A 22,116-nucleotide genomic window follows, 5' to 3' on the forward strand; every position below is an offset into this window, starting at 1 on the left:
GTGCACAGGGCAGACAGAACCACGGCATGCCCACGGTAGGCAGTACCCCCACCAGAGGGCTGGGCAGGGAACGTGACACTGTCAACTTAGAACAAACTTTTATTTTGAATGCTGGTCTGATCAGTCCATGGCCACGGGGCAGTGGTAACTAGAAACAGCTGGAAGGACAGGGAGGGAAGAGCAGTCAGGAGAAGACAAAGGAGACTTGGGAGGGGAGGGGGCTGTAGAGGGCCCCAGCCAGCTGTGCATCTGTCCTGGCTGAGGTTGTGGTGCTCGGCTCTGGTCTGGGCAGCCCACCCCACCCTAACCCAGCAGCAGTACTTTTGATGGCGTCCAAGAGTCTGCACTGCCGCCTGCCCTTGTACACCTCAACTGGGGCATCCAGGCTCAGGCCCTTCACTGCTCTGTGGCACGGCTGTAGCAGCTGTGTTGGGTTGACATGTGGGAAAGGAGGATTTCTAGTCCTGGCTTAACTCAGGAGTACCTCACCTCCCCCACCAAAGGAGGTACTATAAAACCCGATTCCAGGAAGACTCCGGCCCAGTCTAGTACCTCAAACTCTGAGGCTCAGCCAGAGATCTAAGTGGAAACAGGAAGAGCCTCCAGCAGGCATAGAAGCCAGAGCAGCCAGGGCCAGCCAGGCAAGCCCAGGATTGTCTCTTAGGATAAGCCCACCTAGTTCTTTGGATCCATGACAAGGGTCAAGAGTCAGAGTAGGCAGTCCTACAATGCAGTCACCTTGACCTCCACACATCACAGGTGCCACTGAAGAGCTCAGAGGGAAAAGGAGACAGAAGAGACTACCATATCCTATTAGACTCCCAAAATCACAGATTGAAGGAATCCTTGCTCTGGCAAAAGCTGTTAAGCCCAGAGGTCGGCCCCAAAGAAGGGCTTCTAGCTAAGAGGGGCAACTGGCCAGGGAAGACAGGTGCCTTGGGCTCTGAGGTTCCCTAAAGGTTCTGAGGATCTCATCGAGACAAATACAGACAGATGAAAGGACAGGCAGGCAGTCAGCTCTTGGAGGCTGGTGTCCACTTAGAACTGAAATGGAGACTGACAGGGTCAGCTGCACTTCTGCACACACCGGCTACAGATGTGTGCATGCACACACTCACACAGACACACACAGACACAGATACATAGACACTTGGAACAAATATATAATAAAAAGATAGAAAGCTGTGAGGAAGGTGACAGGTGGCAAGTGGTCAGTCCTCAGACATCTAGTCCCTCATCTTATAAATTACAACCCCCTGGAAAATTGGGGTGTGACAACAAGGGTGCTCTGCTGTGGACTGGAGTGGGCGGGTGGCGGTCAAAGATGCTCTGCCCAGTCGGTGAGCAGTGAGCAGTGTGGGTCCCATGGTCAAGTGGACCAGGGGGACATTCAGCAGCCGCTGGCAGGAGTCACACAGGCCCCCTGGGACTTCACCTTGTGGCGCTGGCCCCCTCGTCGCCGGCCCCCACTGCTGGGCTTGGGCTAAAAGAAAGAAAGCAGGCACTTGAGAAGTGCTGGTCCCTGAGGCAGGACAAGGTAGTGGAGCAGGCAGCAGCCCTAACCTGGTCAGTTTAGAAGGAGAAATGGAGTCTTCCTAGCAGATATGGATTTGTGTGGTACTGGTGGGGGAGTGAGTCAGAGAAGCACAAAGGAACAGGATCGGCAAGCACCTCTGCTCACTGGAAGGGGCTCAGATGTCACACTAAGGGTCAAGGGGTACAAGGAGAAAGGAGAGAGAATGGGGTGGGGATGGAAGAGAGGAAGGAGCACTAGTTCTGTGCAATAGGAACAGACACACACAGGACAGGCAGCAGGGAGATTGGGACCAGGCCTCTTGTTAGGTCAGGAAAGAACTGGAAAGAACAGGCAAGTGAGCAATGGAGTGATGGTACAATAGTGGGACAATGACCTGACAGGGTCACCTTGACTCTGTGTCTCTCAGCTGTGCTGGGTCTCAGTCACACACAGCACCAGCACATCCTCAGATATCCTTATTATGAAGGGGAAGCCTTGGCTGGTCATGGTGGCTCCTATGTGTGACCTTAGCGTCAGAAAAGCTGAGGTGGACACAAGGACTGCTCTGAGTTCAAGGCTGGTCTAACCTACATAGTGAGTTTCAGGCCAGTGTGCTATACACAGTGAAAGCCTATCCCTCCCCCCCCTCCAAAATCAAAACAACAAAAAGGGGAACCTTAACATTTTTCTATTCTGCTTTATTTAATTAAAATCAAATGCCAATCAGGACCAATTAGATTACCAGCCTTGCTACTCCCACCACCATGCCAGAGGCCAAAAGAGGCCTGCTTACCTGTGGCTGGAGACCACTGGATGTGGCAGCCTGTGTAGTCCCTAGCGAGGAAGCTTCATCTCCGGTTGGGGGGCCCGCTGCCGCTGGCACACCAGACGGACCTCCTTCTTCTCGCTTGCTCAGGGGACCCTTTTTTGTGGACTGCATTTTAATCTGCTGGGGTTTGGAGTTCATGGGGGAGTTGTTGGTTGTCTGGAGGAGCTGTGGAGGCCAAGTGGATAGCAGGTCAGAGCTGCCTGCCCAGTTCCGAGCGAGGCAGGGCCATCCCAGAAGGCAGAGAAAAGAGGCCTCCCACCCTACTCTGAGTCCAGGACCACAGGGCCAGTACTGATGCCTCAGTCTGCTCTCCCTGCCCGGAAAGGATCCTGCCCTTGTTGGGCCCAGCTGCCACTCCTGCAGAGAGCTCTCTGAGCCTCTGCCACCGTATCCTCAGCCCTGTCACTGAGCCAGGGTCTGGGCTGCCCAGAGTCTGTTATGGACCATACTTTAACTTCAGGCCCCCTGAAGAAACAAAATAAATGTCTGTCAGAAATCGTAAAAGCTATCAGCTAGGAGCAACTGACTCAGAATCGTCCTTGTGGCCCAGGTTCAATCTCAAAGACAGGAAAGGAGACTGGCTGGACACCACAGGACCCCTCAGTGGGGGTCACAGACTTTACCACACTATCAAGAAGCCCAGCTCCTTCAGGACAGCCTGAGGGAAGTTTTTCATGAAGAAAAGGCAGCCTGAGGTTCATTCCAGTCTCAGACATGGAAAGCCATGTCTTACTCTATATGGGGCAGAGGTCAATTTCTCTACTAAATGTCCCACCCAAGATCATGGGTAAAGTCCACAGCAGGCTAAAGGTGGGCTCCAGAAAAACTCAAGCACCATGAGACCTTCCAACCATGTCATGTCCCCATGATACCCAGCACTCATTACAAATGGACCTACCATGCAGTGGGAAGCCCTTGGAATAGTCCCAAGCAAGCCCCAGGACCCAGAGGGAGCAAGCACCTCAGAGGCCACCTCTGGCCTCCCAGGCACTGTCCCACTGCCTCCTACAGCACCTTCTTCAAGACAGCCTCCAACACTCAAGACAGGCCTAGGGACAAATCCTGGGCAAAGTCATCCCTAAAGTCCTACCCTAGTATTGGCTCAGCTCTGCCAGGGCAGGGACCACACCTCTGTCCCACAATGAAGACAGCTCCAGGGTTCTCAAGAGGAGCTTGTGGTACTTGTGGTTACTGGACTAGAGTAAATTGAAGCTTCCTTGGGCAGGTAGGGCTACCCCATAATACCTTGGTGATGGTGCCAACAGCCTTGGTTCGACCTTCCCGGAACACCAACCGCTGGTCTATGTGCAGGTATTCAGGGGTCTTGATGAAGCGGAAGTGAACAGTGGCCTTATCTCCTGTGCGCAAACAGTCTTTATCCATGCTCAGAATTGTAGCTGTCTGCCGGATACTCCCACAGTGTACTGCCAAGAGAACCAGAGCCAGGACGTGCGTGACCTACCCTGAGGCCTCTGGCTAGAGTGCTATCTCCAGGGCAGGACAACAACTCTGAGAGCCAGATACAGTAGGGCAGCCTACTTTCAGATCTGACTCTTTCTCACCCCTTCCCAGACCTACATGGCAGAGCCTGAGTTCCTCTATGTACACATATGCCTTCCCACAGGACTATTCCTTGAGACCACCAGGCACACAGTTATGCTCAACAACCCTGGCTAAATGAACATTGGCACATGAGGTCCCCGAGGACAGGTGTGGCTCTCAGAGCATCCGCAGACTGATCACCTAGTGCTGCTCAGGGAATGAACTATAGGAATGGCTTTGCTAAGCAGGTAGAGACCTTTTTTGCCTGATGCTGGAGACATGGCTTAGATTGAGGAGCTCTTTTGGGAGGGTGCTAGCACAGAACCTCTGGGGCTTGCAGGACCCTGGAAACCTACCCATGGCTTGGTATCGTGGACTAATTGTGGTGGGGTGGTGGAGGACAAGAATCTCAGCTTCAAACTCCCAGGAGGCCTGGGGATTCAAGCGTGGGGAAACCATCACCATGCCTTTCCGAATGGATGAGCGCTTTATCTGAAAGGAAAGAGGTGAGCGCAGCTCAAGGACCAAGATGTCTTTCAGGCTTACCCAGCCTGGTCCTAGAGAGCAAATGTCTCTCTAGGAATGGGAACCACTAAAACTCAGCCCTGTCCCTCACTACCACCCAATGCAGACAGCACACGGCAGCCTCAGTGCTGGGCAGCAAGCTAAACACAGCCACTAGGAGGCAGGAAAGATGCACAGGAACTCAGCATTCCAGTTGCTGGGCCTGAAAGACGAACCTGAAGCACAAGTAAGCACTCAGGGAGAAATTAGAGGTACATAACCACCAGAGAAAGCAAACCATATGCCACGTTTCCTGGTCATTTCGGCTTACAGACTAATAGCACTGACCCAGACCCAAGGAGATGGAAGACTGAATGGAGCAAGAGTGTGTGGCACAGATCCCACTCATCCAAATGGCACCGTGTGCAGGACAGATGCACCTATCTGACTGCACTGCAAGCAAGAGATAAACGCTCAGGCCACAGTGGGAGGGAGGAGCAGAGACCACAAGACAGACAGTCCCAGGGACAAGTCCTGGCTTGGAAAGGTTACTAGGCTATGAGCCTCGGTCTCCTCCTCTGTGAAAACAGGGTCAGTAACCCACACCTTGCAATGCAGCCACAAGAACTGGAGACAGCAGACTACATGGTCCAGACTTAGTAGAGTTCAGGAAGAGTTTCTGAAGTTACCCTCACTCACCTTCTTCAGTGCAAAGGAGGCTGTCTGGCCCCCCCGCACCTCCTTGACAGGCATTCGTTTGCGATGGATCGACTTGACAGCAATGGACAGGAAGTTACCCAAGGGGTCTGGGCCCAGCAGCAGTGTGTCATTCAGCTTGATCAGGCCCCGAAGTGTGGTCCCAGATACCACTGTCCCCACACCCTGCCAAGGAAAAGACCCCAGCCTAGTACGCCCATCCCCACCACAGATTCATTCCCAGGTTAGAATAGGAGGTGCCCACCAGCCACCCACCCTTTGCAGTCCTAGCCAGAGGCACTCACGGGGACAGAGTAGGTATCGTCTATCTGGAACTCAGCAGGTTCTTCCTCCCTGTAGCTGGTGCGTGGGGACAGGAGGTTGAGGAACATCTTGAGCAGATCAAGGTTCTCACCTGTGACATTGGAAATCTGGAATATCGGGCACATCCTAAATGGAGAAAAAAATAAATCTGTTACCTAGTCCCTTTGACTCTATTCTTTGTGACTTACTTGTCTTGCACATTCCTGGGTGCTTCACAGGCTAGACCAAAAGGAGCTGGAGTGGGGCCATACCCTGAAACATAGCCCCTCATTGGACAACTGTTGGTACTGAACAAAGCACCAGGCTAGAGAAACAGACAAAATGCCAGGCTGCTCTAAAGCACAGACTAAGGCAGAAGGCAGGTTGCTCCCATGAGACCCTGGCTGTGGCCAAAGGGAAGTTATCAAAAGATGATCTTGGGTTGGGGTGGTAATAAAACATATTTTTAACCCCAACACTTAGGAAACAGAGGCAGTCAGATCTCTGTGAGTTCAGGCCCAGCCTGATTTAGAGTGAGTTCCAAGACAACCAAGGTAACACAAAAAAACGCTGTGTGGTGATTTGAATAACTTTGGCTCCCACAGACTCATGTATTTGAATACTTGACCCACAAGGAGTGGCATTAGTAGGAGGTGTGGCCTTGTTGGAGTAGTGTGTCACTGTGGGCATGGGCTTTTGAGTTCTCCTATGCTCAAACTATGTCCAGTCTGTCAGTCTTCTACTGTCTGTGGATCAAGACAGCTTTTGGTTCCTCCAGCATTGTCAGCCTGAACACTGCCATGCTTCCCACTGTGATGATAATGGACTGAAATTGGAAGCCAGTCTCAATTAAATGTTTTCCTCTCTAAGAGTTGCCTTTTGGTCATGGTGTCTCTTCACAGCAATAAAACCCTAAGACACCCTGTCTCAAACAAATAAGCAAACAACAACAAAAAGATGACCATGGACCAATGAGCTGAAGAGCTTTAGACCATGTTCAATCTCTAGAATCCAGATGCATTAACATCAGGAAGAGCCTGGTACAACAAATGCCTAGTAAACATCTATGCAATGAAAAAACTCACTAAATAAATGCTGAACAGACCTGTGATTAGAGGGCTTTTGAGAAACAGTATAAAAAGTTAGTGAGTCATAAAAAGACAGTGTTCCACCAGCTGGCCACAGGCTGCTGCCTTCTATGCTCAGGACGTCCAGAGCCCAAGCACCCTAAGAGAAGCATGAGGGTTAATTATGGTTGCTGACTTGACTGGATCTAGAATCAACTGAGGAACAACCATGGGGTGGAGTTGAGGCTATTTCTGGCAAGACACAATTGTGTAAGGAAGCTCCTCCCCAAGGTGGGCGGGGTTGTGGCTATGTAGAATGATGTAGTAATGTGGCTGTGTAGTAATGCAAGGTGATGGCAGTTCCCCTATGAGTGGTCAATTCAGAACACTGAGCCCATATACAAAGGAGTTCAAGAGAGAAGGCTATGCTTGGTGGCTTACACCTTAATTTTAGCACTCTGGAAGCAGATGCAAAGTTCAAGATCTGAGTTCAAGGCCAGTTTGGTCTACAAAGTGAGTTGCAGGACAGTCAGGGCCAGGTAGAGAGACTCTGTCTCAAAAAAGCAAACAAACAAAAAAGTAAAATAAAGTGAAAATAAACAGAGACCTAAGAGAGAGGCAGCACTGCCTCTGCCTGCCCACCCTTGCTCCTTGCTGGTGTGTTCCTACTGCTACGGCTGCTGTGGCTGTCCTGTTTCACTGACATCACAACAAGGACTTGTGGATAAAGCAGCTATGAAGTTCTCAGCCTCTCCATCAAACAGACAGCCACTGTTGGACTATTCAGCCTGTATCATGCAATTCAACTTAATATATCTCCGTGTGGTCTATATTCATTCCACTGGTTCTGTGCTTTTAGAGAACCCTGGCTAGTCCAGGAAGTTAACCCCACTTCCTGGGTAAGGATGCTGATGACCCAACTGATACTCCAACCCGAGACGCCAGTAATTCAGAATGTGAGCCACATGATTGCTGGCCTAGGAGACTGCAAAGACAACCTTGCATTTCCTCCAGCCATGCCTACGCGACCTCATGTCTGACTGGCTGCTTCAGGTCAATAGCTCACTTTGGCTAGGCTGGCAAAGGCACCTGCTTAGAATCAGGTGCTCTCACACCCTTTAGTCCCACCCCCATTACCTTTCAGAACTGAAGTTGGAGGCTGTGACAATCACATCATCTTTGCTCTGCACCAAGACAGGGATCTTCCGGCAGCCTGGTGACTTCAGCAGGCGCTGTAGCAGCTTCAGGGTTTCTTAAAGGGTGAAATGGAACAGAATTAGGGGACACAGCCTTCTCTCTGACCAGACTTCCAGGGTAAGACAGGTGCACTCAATACTGATGCAAGCAGGAGACAGACAGACAGACGGACCAGTATTAAATGCCACAATGCCTGGAGAAGCAAAAAGGATGAGCAAAGGTGGGTGAGAACGTGCTGCTACATAGAGAGCACACATGGTCTCTTCTCTAAGGCCATGACATATAGACAAGTGACTTGAGTTCCCAATATTCTTTCCCACAATGCTCTGCTTCCTGGAAAGTCTCATCTCAGAAATATCCTGGGCATTCCCAAATCTGCAAAGATGCTTTTGTTTTTTGTTTTGTTTGAGACAGGGTTTCTCTGTATAGCCCTGGGTGTCCTAGAACTTGCTCTGTAGATCAGGCTAGCACAGAACTCTCAAGAGATCCACCTGCCTCTGTTTCCTGAATGCTGGTGTTGAAGGTGTGCACTGCTACTATTTGGCTGCAGAGACCATTCTCATGAGAACTTCTAATGGGGCAATGCTCCACTCAGCTTGCAGCACCAAGAGGAGGTGCAGAAGCCTATTCCCAAGGCCTGTGTGTGTGTAAGCTTTGTTGGCTAAAGGCCACCAGACTCTGCCTAAATTCCTTCACATACATCCTGCTCCAAAGGTACTGCCCAATATCTGCTGCTGGGGACAGAAAGGGGTGTGTGGGAGGGGTCGCAAACTAGAGATTCCATAGATCCTGCACTTGAAACCAGGAGGGAAAAGAACAGCGGGGAATTCTAGTCAAGAGCTAAAGGGGAGAGTAAAAGTAAAAGACTCTGGCTGATGGACATGAGGCTAATCTAGCACACACAAGGATGCAGAAGGTGCTGTCTGAGGCTCTGAAGCAGTCCACCTTAAATTGCAGTGTCACAGCCCCAGAGGCTGCTGCAGCTGGAGGTGTCACTTACCTTGAAGGATGTTGGCAGGACACATGTCAATCTTGGTGACGACCACAAAGACAGGTACACTGAGTGCCAATGCCAAGCCCAGGTGCTCCTTGGTCATCCCCACGATGCCAGCATTGCTGCCCACCTGACACAACAGAAAGGAACTGTCAATACAAGGACAAGATTGCTGTGGTCAGCAGACCCCAGCCTGCTGGTGAAAGCTGGGCAGGGCAGTTCATTGAACCAGTCCCTGGCGATGGGAACATCTGAAAAGCAGGTGACAAAGCTTGAAACCCTAGCCACTCAGAAGCCTGAGCTTAAGGCCTGCTTGGGCTACAAAGAACCTTCTGAACCAAAATGGGAAACTCTGGCAGGAAACAAAGAAGGGACATGCTCTCTGTTGCTTTTTAAAAAATCGTTATGCTGGGAATGGTGACATATGCTTTTAATCCCACCACTTGGAAGACAGAATCAGAGGCAGGAGGATCTCTGTGAGTTTGAGGCTAGCCTGGTCTACACAGCCAAGTTCCAAACTAGCAAGGGCTACACAGTAAGACAAAAAAAAAGAAAGAAAGAAAAAAAAAAAGACTCATGGGTGGGACCAGGGAGGGTAAGGATGATGCTAGGCATGCCACAGTGATGTCTGGAGGATGGAGGACAACCTGTGCAAGTCGTTTCTTCGAGGGATGCTTCCTGGGTATCAGGCACCTTGAGCTACTGAGCCATCGAGCTGGCCTTCCTCATTGCCTTTTCTTTTTCTTTACTAAGTAAGCAAATGCTTACTAAAATAGAATTAAGAGAGAAACCACCATCCTGTGCCGGTGTGGCACTTTGAACATGCCAGACAGGATGCCTTCACTGTGTAGCTTTTACTCGCTCCCACAGCCTGCAGGGGAGTCTCCAGAAAAAGAAACTACTAGTACATAATCCAGACTGACTTCAAAGCCATGATCCTCCCAAGGGCTGGGATTCTAGGCATAAGCCATCACCACGCTCAGTTATTTCTCTGCTGTGAGGTGGGAACTTTTGGGTTCTTTGGAAAGTCGGTTGGATGGTGCTTTGCTGGGGCAAACACTTGAAGGAAGTTGCATTAAAGTGGACACAGGTGAGAGGCTAAGGAGACTTATGAAGGATGTTCTGCTAAAGCAAGCACGTGAAAGGACACGTGATGAAAGGTTCTTTGCTAATGACATGCACATATTGGTATAATTTACACTGTGTAGCTGAGTTGCATTTGTTGGGACTCCATAGAGAAACGCACCAAAAAAACCAAAAGAACAAAAACAAAACAAAACAAAACAAAAAAACCCACAAAAAAAACCACACCCCCAAACCCTCTGGTGGTGTGCTGCAGTTTCTTGCCACTTCCAAGAACTCGGGCTGATGAGGCACGTGGAGGGTATAACTGTGGGTCTCCTGTCTTCTCTGGCTTTCACTTCCCTGAGAGAGACACAGCTTCTGGTGTTTCTGTTGGTCCCTCCTGCTGACTTGGAACCAAGGCTGAGGCCTGACTGTCTCTGCTAGGTCATGTCACCATCGTTGCTAACCTGAATCTACTAAACTGGACCACTGATTTACCTGTGAAGTGTTTACAAGTGGTTTGAGCCGCTGCTGCCTAATAACCTATGAACTGAACTGCTGATTTCCAGACAACACAGACAGGAGTTGTTCCTAAGAACCTTTCCAAACAGGTCCACTCCTCCCCCACCTCCACTGTATCCTTTCTTTTCCACTACCCCTGGTGGGTGGGCTACAAGGGAGGCTAAAGCATTTAAGAACCATCATTAAAAATAAGGTTTGAGGGGCTGGAGAGATGGCTCACTGACTGCTCTTCCAGAAGTCCTGAGTTCAATTCCTAGCAACCATATGGTAGCTCACAACCATCTGTAATGGGATCTGATGCCCTCTTCTGGTATGTGTGAAGACAGCTACAGTGTACTCATATAAATGAAAATAAATACATCTTAAAAAAAAAAGGTTTGAAATAATTAACGCGATACTGCTGTCTAGAGAAGTCTAATAAATGGATGATGACCTACAACTCAGACAGAAAAATGTGGTTTGGTGAAAAGATTGTCTCATCATTGTCTTTAATCTTACAGCTCAGCTAGAAAAGACTTTATTGTCTGAAGAACATCAGTTTCTAAGTGAACACATGAGAGTAGTGGCTGCGATCGTCCCCACAGCGCATGCTGCATCCTTTCCTCTCCAGTCTGAGGCTTAGCCTAAGAACCTGTTTGTGGGCAACTTGAGCAAGTTTCCTAGAAACAGATGTCTGTGTTTACCACACTTATTAGCACAGGCAGCTGAGGGACCAGGAGAGTAGAGGGACTTTAGAAGGACAGCTTGTGACAGGAAAATCCCTTACTGTGCATGGGTGCACACTCTCTCCCTCCCTCCAGCTTTCCTGGAGCTGTACAGGAGCTAAGCAGAGCCCATGAACACACACAGCAAAGCCAAGCCTCTGCCATCTCCTTTTTCAGTGATGCTACTTGATGAACTGCTCAGGCATCCAATCACAAGCTCTCTCTGAGTCCTAGGACCAGGGAGGGAGGCCACCAGGTGAACACAGGGCCAGGGCCACAACAGCTTCCCCAAAGAGTTGTACAATGATATCATATCTCTCTCACAGGCTCTGAAGACACCACCTTAGGCCCTGCTGACTGCTGCCCTTGGTTCCTGATGTGAAGTGCCCTTTTCTTCCCCAGGCTGATCTCAGAGTGCCACCTGGGGTCACCCTCTGGAAGTACCCCAAGGTGAAGGTGGAAGTACATTCTAAAGGTGCAGCATAAATAGAAAGTCTCTATGCCTTTTCACAAAGGAAGTCTGCCAGAGATGCTGTGCCTTATACAATATGGTCCCTCTGCTCCTAATGCAGAACAAAGGTTAAGGTTTGCCTGTGGAGAAGACCAGAGCTCAGAGGACAAGGGCTCCCTGAAACCCCAAACCCACCAGCAGGCCCCAGTCTCAGAATGATCCCAGACATTTGCCTAGCTTCCTAGATCCCATTGTGGGGGAAACCTCACACTTACCATGAGCATGCAGAAGTCAGGCAAATGGCCAGTCATGCCAAAAACAGTGGTCTTAAGGTACTTCTCGTGGCCAGCCAAGTCAATGAAGGTGATCACTTTAGAGGACTTCTCACAGATCTTTGTCCATTCGAGGCTGCCGCCATGGCTGTCAGGCTTGTTCACTACATTGCCTTCACTGTCAAAGCCCAGAATGTCATTGCCCACGCTGCTGGTTCGACCAGATTCAATTTCATGTTTGTGGCGAAAGAGTTTTTGGCGGGCAAAGCCCCGGCCATTGTCCAGCTCCCCATGTGTTAGGACGCCCAGGAGCGTGCTTTTGCCAGCATCCACGTTGCCCACCACTGCCACCCTGCGTGGACATGAATCTGAGGTGAGAGCTAGTTCCTAAAGAGACTACTCAGCCAGAGACTGGGCCCTGAGCACAGGCTCACTCCAGCACCCTGTCTCAAGACTTCCCCATTCAGGATGAGCACAGCAGGGGATGTTCTTGGAGCTGTATCCAAGGAATACAAAGTTAGTCAGGAGACCTGGCTCCTTTAACACCAACAACCCTAACTCCCCTGCTTTGAGAACACCCCAGAATTATGAAAGGCACAGAGTATCTCCCCAGCTCCCGACTTTTACCAACTCAAGCAGACAAACAGAGGTACAGGGTGGCCAAAGAATGCATGGCTGGGCCTTCTCCCACATCCCAGACCAAATACCCAGAGATGGAACTCAGACACAAAGAGCAGAATCACCAAGACCATGAGTCCCTGTACCTTCCCATCTTAGGCAGAGGCAGAGTTGACAGGCAAGTGCCATAGACCCTACTATGTTATCTATGAAGACCCCAAGTCATGTAGCAGAACCCCTGCAAGTATTCTGAGATCTTACCTGACCTCCAGGAAGTCATTGTCTCCGACTCGTTTCCTGACTAGGTAATCACGCACACGGCCGCCTGCTTCTTGACGTTCCCGCAAGAGGATGACGTCAGCCTCTATCTGCTCTGCCATGCTCTTCACTGTGGCGTAGGAGGCCTCCATGTCAGCTTCACTCAGCCCATACTCAGTCCCATCTGGTGACAAGAGCCCAGACATCAGCAGGAGAGGGAGTCCTGACCAACCAGCCTGCCAATACGCCAGCCAGTCAACTCTACCTAAACAGCCTCCTTCCTGGCACTGCAGAAAAACAGCAACAACTCAGGCACACACAGAGCTAATGTGGCAGGGCCACAGCTTCCCGTCGTATCAGGGTACTGGGTAAATTCATTCACGAGTCACTGAGCTTCTCCTTGAAGTTATGCCAAGCTTCGTATTGGGCTCTGGGAATACAGGTGCCCTTGGTGAGCTCACAGCCCCAAGGGAGAAACAAAAAAATTAATTAATCTCAATTTGATTGGATCACTACCCTGCAGAGCTGAAGGAAGAGAATGCACGGCGCAGTCTAGGGATGTAGAGGGAAGCTGTGGGTATGCTGACCACAAACCAGGTTTTTACAAGTTGAGACGTGAGCATGTGGAGAAAAGACATTGTACCGAAAAAGCAAAGCCGGCAGTGTGGCAGACCATGAGCGTCAGGGACCGGGAATAGGCACAGTGTGTGGAAGATGGTGTCGGAGAATGACAGCGGAGTGGAGGCCGATTTGACACCAGACTGAGGCAAACGTGGTCAGAGCAAGTGGGCTGGAAGACCTAGGCAAGAGGCCAGAAGCAGAAACCCAGCAAGGGAGAAATTCCAATGCCTTAGGCAAGCAAGGAGGGCAGGAAGATGGAAGGAGATGAGGGTGTCTCAGAGACAGTTTTTAATTAGGATGGCTCAGGTACTGTACCAGCCACCAGCTGGAAAAGAACTGGAGCTCAGGTCATGAAGGAAGCTAGGGAAAGTCTGAGCAACTAGCTTCCTAGAGTCTAAGAACAACAATGTCTAGGTGCTTCCATGTAGCATGGGGTTCAATACCCACCATTCCCTCAGCCCCTTCTAAGTAAACCCCATAGCAGGGCACCCTCTTCTGTTTCACCAGCCAGACACCTTGCCAGGCCAAGCCAAGCCTGTTCCTCTCCTCCCCTCTCAAGTTCCCTAAAGCAAGCTCATCGACTCCAAGGAAAGGAAAACCACTCCTGTCGTCTCTGCTCCCACTCTTAGTACTAACTGTCTCTTCAATTCTTCTTACCACCAAGGAACTCAGAAGATAAGCCAACCCTTGCTGACATTCTTCCCCAGTGCTTTGAACTGACCAATCCTAGAGAAGCTACTGTCACCAAATGTCACCAGTGGCCTCCCATCATTCTGCATGGCTACAATCTTGCCCACCATTCAGCCAGAGCTCTCTTGATGTCTCTCCCCTGTTCCCATTCCCTGAATGCCAGCCTCTGCCAGTCTACCTACTGAAGACCCTCTTCTTCCTCCAACCTTTCCCTTTAGTTCTCTTATTCTATGGCCTCAACTGTCACTGTCAAGACTTCAAAAACATTCTCATTAGCCCTGGCAACCGCTCTAAGCTCCACATGGACTCCAGTGGGCTAGATGAGAACCCCTAGAACTCTGATGTTCAGACTCGCCACTCCCCCTTTAAGCAGTGGCACACAAGTGTTCAGCATCCGCAAACACTGTCTACTACTCCCTGCCCCCTGCAAGGCAGGCTGCGCGGTTGCCTTTAATAGGGAAGTAAACAGCTTGACAATTCCACAACTTGAGGCAGGACAAACATAAATGTGAGTCTCCCCTCAAACAGACAAAAAGGGGGAAGAGGAGAGGAAGGGAAGACAAACAGGAAAACAGAAACCAGATACTTCAGAGCTGGGAGGCTAAAGGTGGGACACAGTGTAAACTGGGGTCCTCTGACTTCAAGCCTGGATGCTTTTTCTTCCTTGCTCCCTGTTGCTTTCTCTGTCTGGCTGTTCATTTTCTCTTGCTGTCTCCATTCTAATAAATACAGTATTTTGCTTCTGCTTCTGTGCATACCTAAGCATAACCCTTTCATCAGCCCAGCCCTGCCAATTCCAGTTCTTCATGGTGTTGCTCTTTTGCTACCTGATTCCGGCCTATATTCTATAGAAGAACTGATCTCAGTGAATCTAGTCTGTGTGCCTTCCCCCTGTGCTGCCCTCCACAGCACCCACACATTTAAGCTCCCAAAGAAACCACAGTGCTTATATTGCTACTTTCACCTTAAAATCTGAGACTTTCCAGAGCCAATAGAATTCCTTCCAGCTTTAATTCCCTTAAGTCCCGCCCCCCCCTCCCCCCCATCATCCTACACCCTTTAACACAGGCTTCCCTCTCAGCTCTATCCCAGTGCAAATGACCCAGGGGCAGATCGTAGGTCTTGGACAGTCCTGGCTCTACCCTCATGTCTCGCCCTAAACAGCTGCAGATCAGCATCTTATCAGAGGCCCCACAAACATTGACTCTCATGCAACATTTGTCACTCCTTGCCCTTGTGCAAAGGTGATTTTAGACACATGTCCTCTGACTATAGACCTGTCTTAGAACGGGGACCATAGCTTAACCATTTTCTAGTGAATAGTTTTCCTATGTTAGGCACTCAAATGTCTAGAAAATGTAAAACATCTGAACCAAGAAAAAGCAAAGGGCAGCCAGCAGAGGGCAAAAGGGTTCTGAATGAACAGCTGAATTCTAGTACTGTCTAAACCAGGGAAAACTGCCATCCTCACCAGACTATCTACGTCCCTGCTGCTTTCTAAGCTAGGGCCGGCACCAATGTTACCTTGGCCATCAGAGCTCTTGGGTGGTCACATTATCCTGGTCTAGCATGTACCACTTTCATTGTGTTAGGAGTAGACAAAAGCCAAGGAGAAAAGCCAGAGTCCAGTTACTAAAGACTGTGCCAGCCCTCATCAGATTTCTGTCCTGCCAGTTCCCTTACCTTTCCCACAGCATTCTTCTACTCATAAGTGACAGCTTCCCAGGCTTCAGGGACACACGTCTCAGCTCTTTGACATGAACTTCAAGGACTATAACTGTACCCTGCCTACATGTCCAGTACCTTACATTCTCCTCTCCTTACTAGAGTACATTTGACCCCCTACATCCTTCATGGCTCTGGGCACGTGGTTTCCTCTGTTCACTTGCCAGTGCTCACAGAGAAGCAGCTCCTTTGTGTGGCTGTTGCTGACTCCCGTGTCCCTTGCTGTACCATCTGTCACTCCACTCACCACCAGGGTTGATTAGACTCATCTGGCTGGCTGAGCAGGGATGCCCTCCCTCTCTCAGTGCTCCATGTGTGTCCCTCCAGAAACTGTGCTCAGTAGAGGAGGACAACCTTCCCTGACAGAGAACCACTCTTCAGTTATGGGTGTGAAGAAACAACCATGATCCCCGCTGGAACCTCCAAACGAGCTCTCAAGTCATGACTTTTAAGAAACAGTCGAGGTTCTTTTTGCAAAGCGGTCCCCAAAATAAATCAGCTACAGCCTTGGACCCTGAAAACCTGGCAGTGCTAACACTAACACTCTGGGCCAAGTGCATCCTGGAGCGCTCACACCACTCTTGCTGTGGTACTGTGGGATCATCACTCATATCTCCCTACTAGTTATTTATTTTGAAAGATTTGAGTTCTAATTAAATGTATTTATGAGAATGGGCACGTGAGTGTAGATGTCTAGTAGGTATCGGATCCCCAAGAGCTGGAGTTATGAGTGGCTCTGAGCCTCCTAACGTGCATGGGAACTGTGCTTGGAACCTCTGGAAGAGCGTACACACTCTCCAGCTCATTACTGCCTGCATTTTAAGGCAAGGAAAAAAGTCAGCAGGTAAACTCAGACCTTCCAGGCTCCAAACCTCAAACCACTGGACCACTACTAACTTGCTTCCTAAAATATCAACCTTAAATGAAGAACATAAAGGTATAGAACACAGTCCCCTAGATTGTTTACATGGTTTTAATATGTTTATCTGAGAAAGATTTCTTCCAGGAAGGTCTCTTTGTCTCCCTGCTACCGTGGAAGACCCTGGGAGAGGGGTGAAGCACCTTCACACAGGAGAAGCTGAAGCTAACCTCTGGGGGCCTTGTCACTGACTCAGTCCTGTTTGATGCTCAACTTGTTTAACCAGTTCAGATCTCTCTGCCTCCAAAGAATCCAGCAGAAGTCACCAAGATGATGTGTGGCTAATGCTCCGGTGTGCTGGAGACGGGTCAGTGAGTGAGTATATGGCATTTTACCTGCCGAAGTAAGGTTGGTGGGTATGGTGAAATTCGGACTGCATTAAAGGACGGGGGAAAAACTTCGCATGGCTTGGGAAAGTTGAAGCTAAAGAGCATCAAGAATTCAAGGCCAGCCTGGATTATAAGGCAAAACCCTCTTAAAACAAATGAACAAATAAATAATAAGAAGTCTGGGTCTTTAAAGACTCACCTTGCCACTTGTCAAAACTGACCTTTATGTGGTTTCCTACAACGCAGGAAGTGACCTATAAGTGGTTTCTTGTCACCAAGTACACAGGCCTTTTCTGAAGCTGCTACCCAGCAGTTTTGACAATACTGACTGGTCCCCTCCCTTCCTTGACAGGTGACCCTTAGCCCATCTCTCAAACCAGGCCTTCTTCGAGGTGTAGGGTTGGAAGGAGTCAGAGGAGAAAGGTGATAAGGCGTTGGGCACGGTGGGATTCAGAAACCAAGTCTTTGTCCCTGGTTGTCATCTTTCCTCCTTGGGGTCGAGGACCAGCTTTATTCTGCTTTCTTTGGTTTTCCATTGCTGTGGACAGAGCTCAGGGCCTTCAGCACACTAGGTGAGCCTCCTACCATTAACCTACAAGCCCAGGGAACCAAATTTTAAGCACCCAAAAGAACTTTGGAAGATTTTTAACATCATAGGTCAAATAGTTGTAGAACATTTTTTCCCCCTGCTGGTGCTGAGGATTCAGCCAGGCCTTGCATAATTAGGCAATGAAGCACTGCCCCCTGAACTATACCACCAGCCTTTTTTTTATAATTCTATTTTTACACAGACTGGTTTAGAATTGGCCATCCTCCTGCCTCAGCTTCCTGAATGGTAGGATCACAGGCATGCATTCCCAAGTCTGGCTGAAGGCTTGTAAGAGCTCCTGAACTCAGACTCAGTCTGTCAAAGAACTATTCTGTGCCTTTCTACAAGTCTGCTAAGCAAAGAAAAGTACCCTAAGGATGCACACAGGCTGGCCTGGGCTTCTTACAATTTCAGTTTTCATTTCAGCAAGGATCACTCCGTGACGATGAACAAGTAGGCTGGAGGACAATAATCAGAATGGTCTCAAGACTCCAAGCCCGACTATATCTAGGGCCAGGAGGGGCCTCTGTTATCACAGCTACCCAGACGGAACGGACAGTGCGCTCTGGGCAAAGTAGCTCAACGAAAGGGAGGAATCCTGAGAGTCTTTTCCTTGGTGGGTTCAAGAAGAACCATAGAGATTCTCAGCCAAGTAGGAAACAGAAAACAATAAGAACCATAGACAGGGCCTGGAGAGGAAGCAGGGTTAATTCTAGACCTAGCTAGGACCTACTCCCTTACATTAGACAAGAGGTTTCCTTGCTCAAAGCCTCAGTTCCCTGTATGCTGATGAGGAATCCTGAGGTAGAGAGGAAGTATCTCTAGGGTTCCCTGGGCAATGAACCTGGAACCCCCCCCCCCCGAATCTGTCCTGAATGCTAACACAGAAACTGGTGTGTTCGGTTGCTGGTCCCTCTGTCCAGGTAATTCTGCAGATACTACAGTGTGGCCACACAAGAGACACATGAGAGGAAAAGGTGGTGGTGAGGAAATGTACACTAAATAATTGTTTCAAACAAAGGAAAGAAAAACTATGCTCACCTGATCCCTGCCCAATGACATATATGGTCTCTCCGCATCCCTCGTCCATCCTCTCCCACATCTGCCGAAGTAGGCTGTCATACTGCTCTGATGTAGGGCTCACTAGAACCAGCTAGAAGAGAAACAACAGCCTTAGAACCACACTCACTAGAGAGTGCCAAAGGCAAAGCTGATCAACAGCATGACCAAAGACCCTGACCATACCCCAGGGCACCCTAATGGAACACAGCTGCATAGCCCCCTCACACACTCGCCATCTCTCCTGAAACAGCCTTATATGACCCAGATGATATACTAAACTAAGTATGTGTCTGTGCCACAGCCCACAGGAGGAGAGGTGTACATAGCCTGCTTCCTGTTGCTTCATAAGAGGAATAGATCTCAACAAGGGAGAAGACAGTCTGATACTGGGAGAAAGCTGTCCAGCAGTGCTTTGCACCTCTGCATGGTCACCTGTCTGCAATGTGCATCAGAGAGTTCAAGGACAGATTGCTCTTACAGCCATGCCCTCCATCCACAGCCCAGTGCTCTCATAATAACAGAAGAATTCTGTTCTACCTTGTCTAAGCTGTTTTGCTTACTGCAGTGAAAACTGCCTGCAGAAGGCCATCTTTGTCAACCAAACCCTACTGCCACTAAGGTTAGTGTTATTAGAACCTGGGCAAATCCTGTCAATAACAAAGTATCAACTACTTACTTGGGGAGGCCACTGCCATGAGGCAAGTGGATTTTATTCTCTAGCCATGCCTATGTGACCTTGGGGGAAAAAAAAATAGAAAGTGTCTAGGCTGGCTCAAATCTGTAATACCAGCGCTGGAGTACCTGAGGCAAGAAAACGGCTATGAGTTTGAAGCCATCAAGGGCTGTAAACTGTCTCAAACAAAACAAAACAAAACAAAACAAAAGCATCTGGGCCGGGCTCAACATTTAGTTATCTTCAAGCAGTCATTTCTTCAAACACTTTGCATGAATCTCACACCTTTAATCATTAATTGGTTTTCTTGCTGGAAGCTCTCAGAGACATAGCCTCCCCTCTCCCCTTGTAGCTGTAGTGAGGGTATACATATCTAATGTCTATGTTTTTCAGGACTTAACTCTAACCAGTTCACCCTTCTCTCCTTTACATGGTCAGCTTTTGTCCCCTCCCCCCTTCAAAGGATTTCCCCAGATCCTAGATGAAGTAACAGTTCCTTACTCAGGCAATTAACTTAAATGGTCAGAAAGGTACCACCCTCTTCACAACTCTGTCCCAATTTCCCACTAGGCTTTCAGATTTCCTCAGCTCCCTGACCACGTGACAGTACACTTCCAACCTGCCCATTTGACTCATCAGCGCTTTTAATTGTAACCCAGATGCTGCCAGTGTTACATTGTCTCCTGCATCTTGGAAGGAGGTCTCCCTGAGCTAAGCTACCTTTATTATGTTATTAGAGGCACTAGACAGGACCATCACAGGGCCCAGCAGAGATGAGTAGGAGAAAAAGCAGTTGGGAACTGCTTACTTGGGTTGTGGGAAAGGCTCTTTTCAGTTTAGAGCTCAGTTTTATGTAGCAGTGAGAGGTCACATTTTCAAAGCACCATAAAATCTCCCATCCAAGTAGTAATCAGACCAGACCCTGCTTAGCTTCTTCGATCAGACAAGATCAGGCTCGTTCAGCATAGTATGACCACAGACATCAAAGCTCCATAAAATTTCTATTGTAATTATCCTACAAAGGGCAGGGGGTAGGGCTGCTCTATCCTCCATCAGCTGGTTTTTAATCCTCATAGGGAATCATCATCTATCTAGTCCAAACATTTACTGGGACTTTGATATGCATCTGGTACTATAATGGGTCTTAACATTCACTTTGAATTTTTGCAACACATCTGCACATCTTGATAGGATAGCTGGAGAACTGAGAGGTTAAGAAAGTTTCCTAAAGTCAGATGCTTTAATGGCAACAGTCAGAAGGGAATCCCAGTCCCTCCCTTGGCATTAGTTTCTTTAGTGATGTTTCTAAACACCAGTAACATCTTATAGTTACTTTCTTATTTTCCACAATGCCAAGTAAATGGTGAGATCTTAACTTCTGCTTACCTTCTCAACAATGCTGAAGACGCTATTTAAAGACACCCTTCCATATTCCATGAATACAAGAGGTGGCTCCACTCCTAGGTGGCATAACTGGGGGTCATGCCTATTTTTTTAAATTTTATAACAAGGCAGAGGTGGGGGAAGGCCACGTGAACTTGTGGACATCAGAGGACAACCTGTGGGAGTCAGTTCTCTCCTTCACTAGGTTGGTCCAAGGGATCGAACTGAGGTAGTCAAACTTAGGAGACAAGCCCCTTTACTGCTGAGCCACCTTGTCAGCCCTATCATTTTATTTTATTTGGGTGGACACGGAAAGTGGACACTCCTTGGACATCATTCTCACCGACTAAGCAACTACTTTCTGTTTCCTTTCCAGAGATCAGGAACAGAAACGGCTGCCACCCTTAGACTGGCTACCTGTCTTCACGAGTATCCCGCCCCCAGCCCAGGCCACCTTGACACTTGGTCCTCCGGGACGCTCCTAGAGGAAGACCCCGTGTTTCAGGGACTCCTCCAGGAGAGGGCGGGCTGGTCCACGCAGGGACAGGGACGCAGGGCGCGCGGCCGGAGTCGGGAGCCCCGTTCCACGTGGCGGTGCCAAGGGGCAGCGATCGAGGCGGGAGCGGGAAGCGCGGGAGGCCGGGTGGACGCTGCCGGGTGCGGAGAGTGGGCCTGGGCCCCGCACGGCCGGAGTGCGGCAGGTGGGCGGGCTGCGTCCCTCTGGCGCTCCGGTGAGCCGCGCCACTGGACAGCCGGCTGCCTGTCGTCGCCTCGGAGACCGCCCGGCCCCTCCGCGTCCCTCTGGCTCCGCCGCCGCCTCCCGGGCCTACCTTGCTGGTGAGGTCCAGCTCCGGCTCGCCGTTGAGCGCCTCGCCATCCTCGCTGCAGTCCGAGTCGAAGCCACCGTGGAGTCGGGCCGCGGCCGCGGCGGCCCGGGCCGCCCCTGGAGAGCTGGGCTCGGGGGCGAACATCGAGGCCGGAACCGGCGACTCCACCGGGGAGCGACTCCGCTCCGCCGCCATCTTTAAGAACTTAGGCTAATTCGCAGCCGGCCGGCCGCCCTCCCTCTCTGGCTCATTTAACTAATTTATGCTCGGTCCCGCCCCTTGTTGGAATAATTTATGCACAGCTTCCCCCGCCTCCCGAGGGTGTCCTGTACCTCCAGCGGAGACACTGGCGACCCAGTCTCTCAGCTACCAATCGCTGCAGCTCACTCAAATACCTTAATGAATAATTAATGAGGCCCAAACCCCAACAACAAACGTCGTAGTCGACCGGAGCGGTGGGTGGGGCCAACATGCTACCTGCCTGGATCCTTTCCGCCAACGGGAGCGAAGCAGAGGTTTGACTGACTGGACAGCAATCCAATGAAAAGAGACATCCGTGCTTTTTCTCTGGCCTCCCGCCCCCCTCACTTTCCAGAGGCGGGGCCAGCTTCCAAATCATACAGCAAAACAGTCCCGCTTAGAGTCTCAGAATGATGGACAGGGGCTGGACCCAATCTTGTCCACCCTAAGTCCCGCGCGTCTGGCCGCGCAGATCCAGATAGTAAACTGCAAAATGAGCCTGGCACTCCGAATGATTGAA

At 49.9% G+C, this 22,116-nt stretch overlaps 1 protein-coding gene across 1 annotated transcript; it reads right to left on the reverse strand.

Annotated features, from left to right (window-relative positions):
* Window positions 1–86: 86 nt before the first annotated feature.
* Window positions 87–21,551, reverse strand: GTPBP1 (GTP binding protein 1; the record flags this gene model as incomplete). Its single annotated transcript, XM_080939414.1, has 12 exons — window positions 87–1,483; window positions 2,310–2,510; window positions 3,591–3,769; window positions 4,244–4,379; window positions 5,091–5,273; window positions 5,393–5,537; window positions 7,595–7,709; window positions 8,655–8,778; window positions 11,666–12,014; window positions 12,542–12,722; window positions 18,453–18,564; window positions 21,360–21,551. The coding sequence occupies 12 exons, from the start codon at window positions 21,549–21,551 to the stop codon at window positions 1,391–1,393; spliced, it is 2,010 nt and encodes a 669-aa protein (XP_080795540.1). The 3' UTR covers window positions 87–1,390.
* Window positions 21,552–22,116: the final 565 nt, after the last annotated feature.

This window comes from Micromys minutus (assembly GCF_963924665.1).
Source record: "Micromys minutus genome assembly, chromosome: 27".
Taxonomy (NCBI): domain Eukaryota; kingdom Metazoa; phylum Chordata; class Mammalia; order Rodentia; family Muridae; genus Micromys; species Micromys minutus.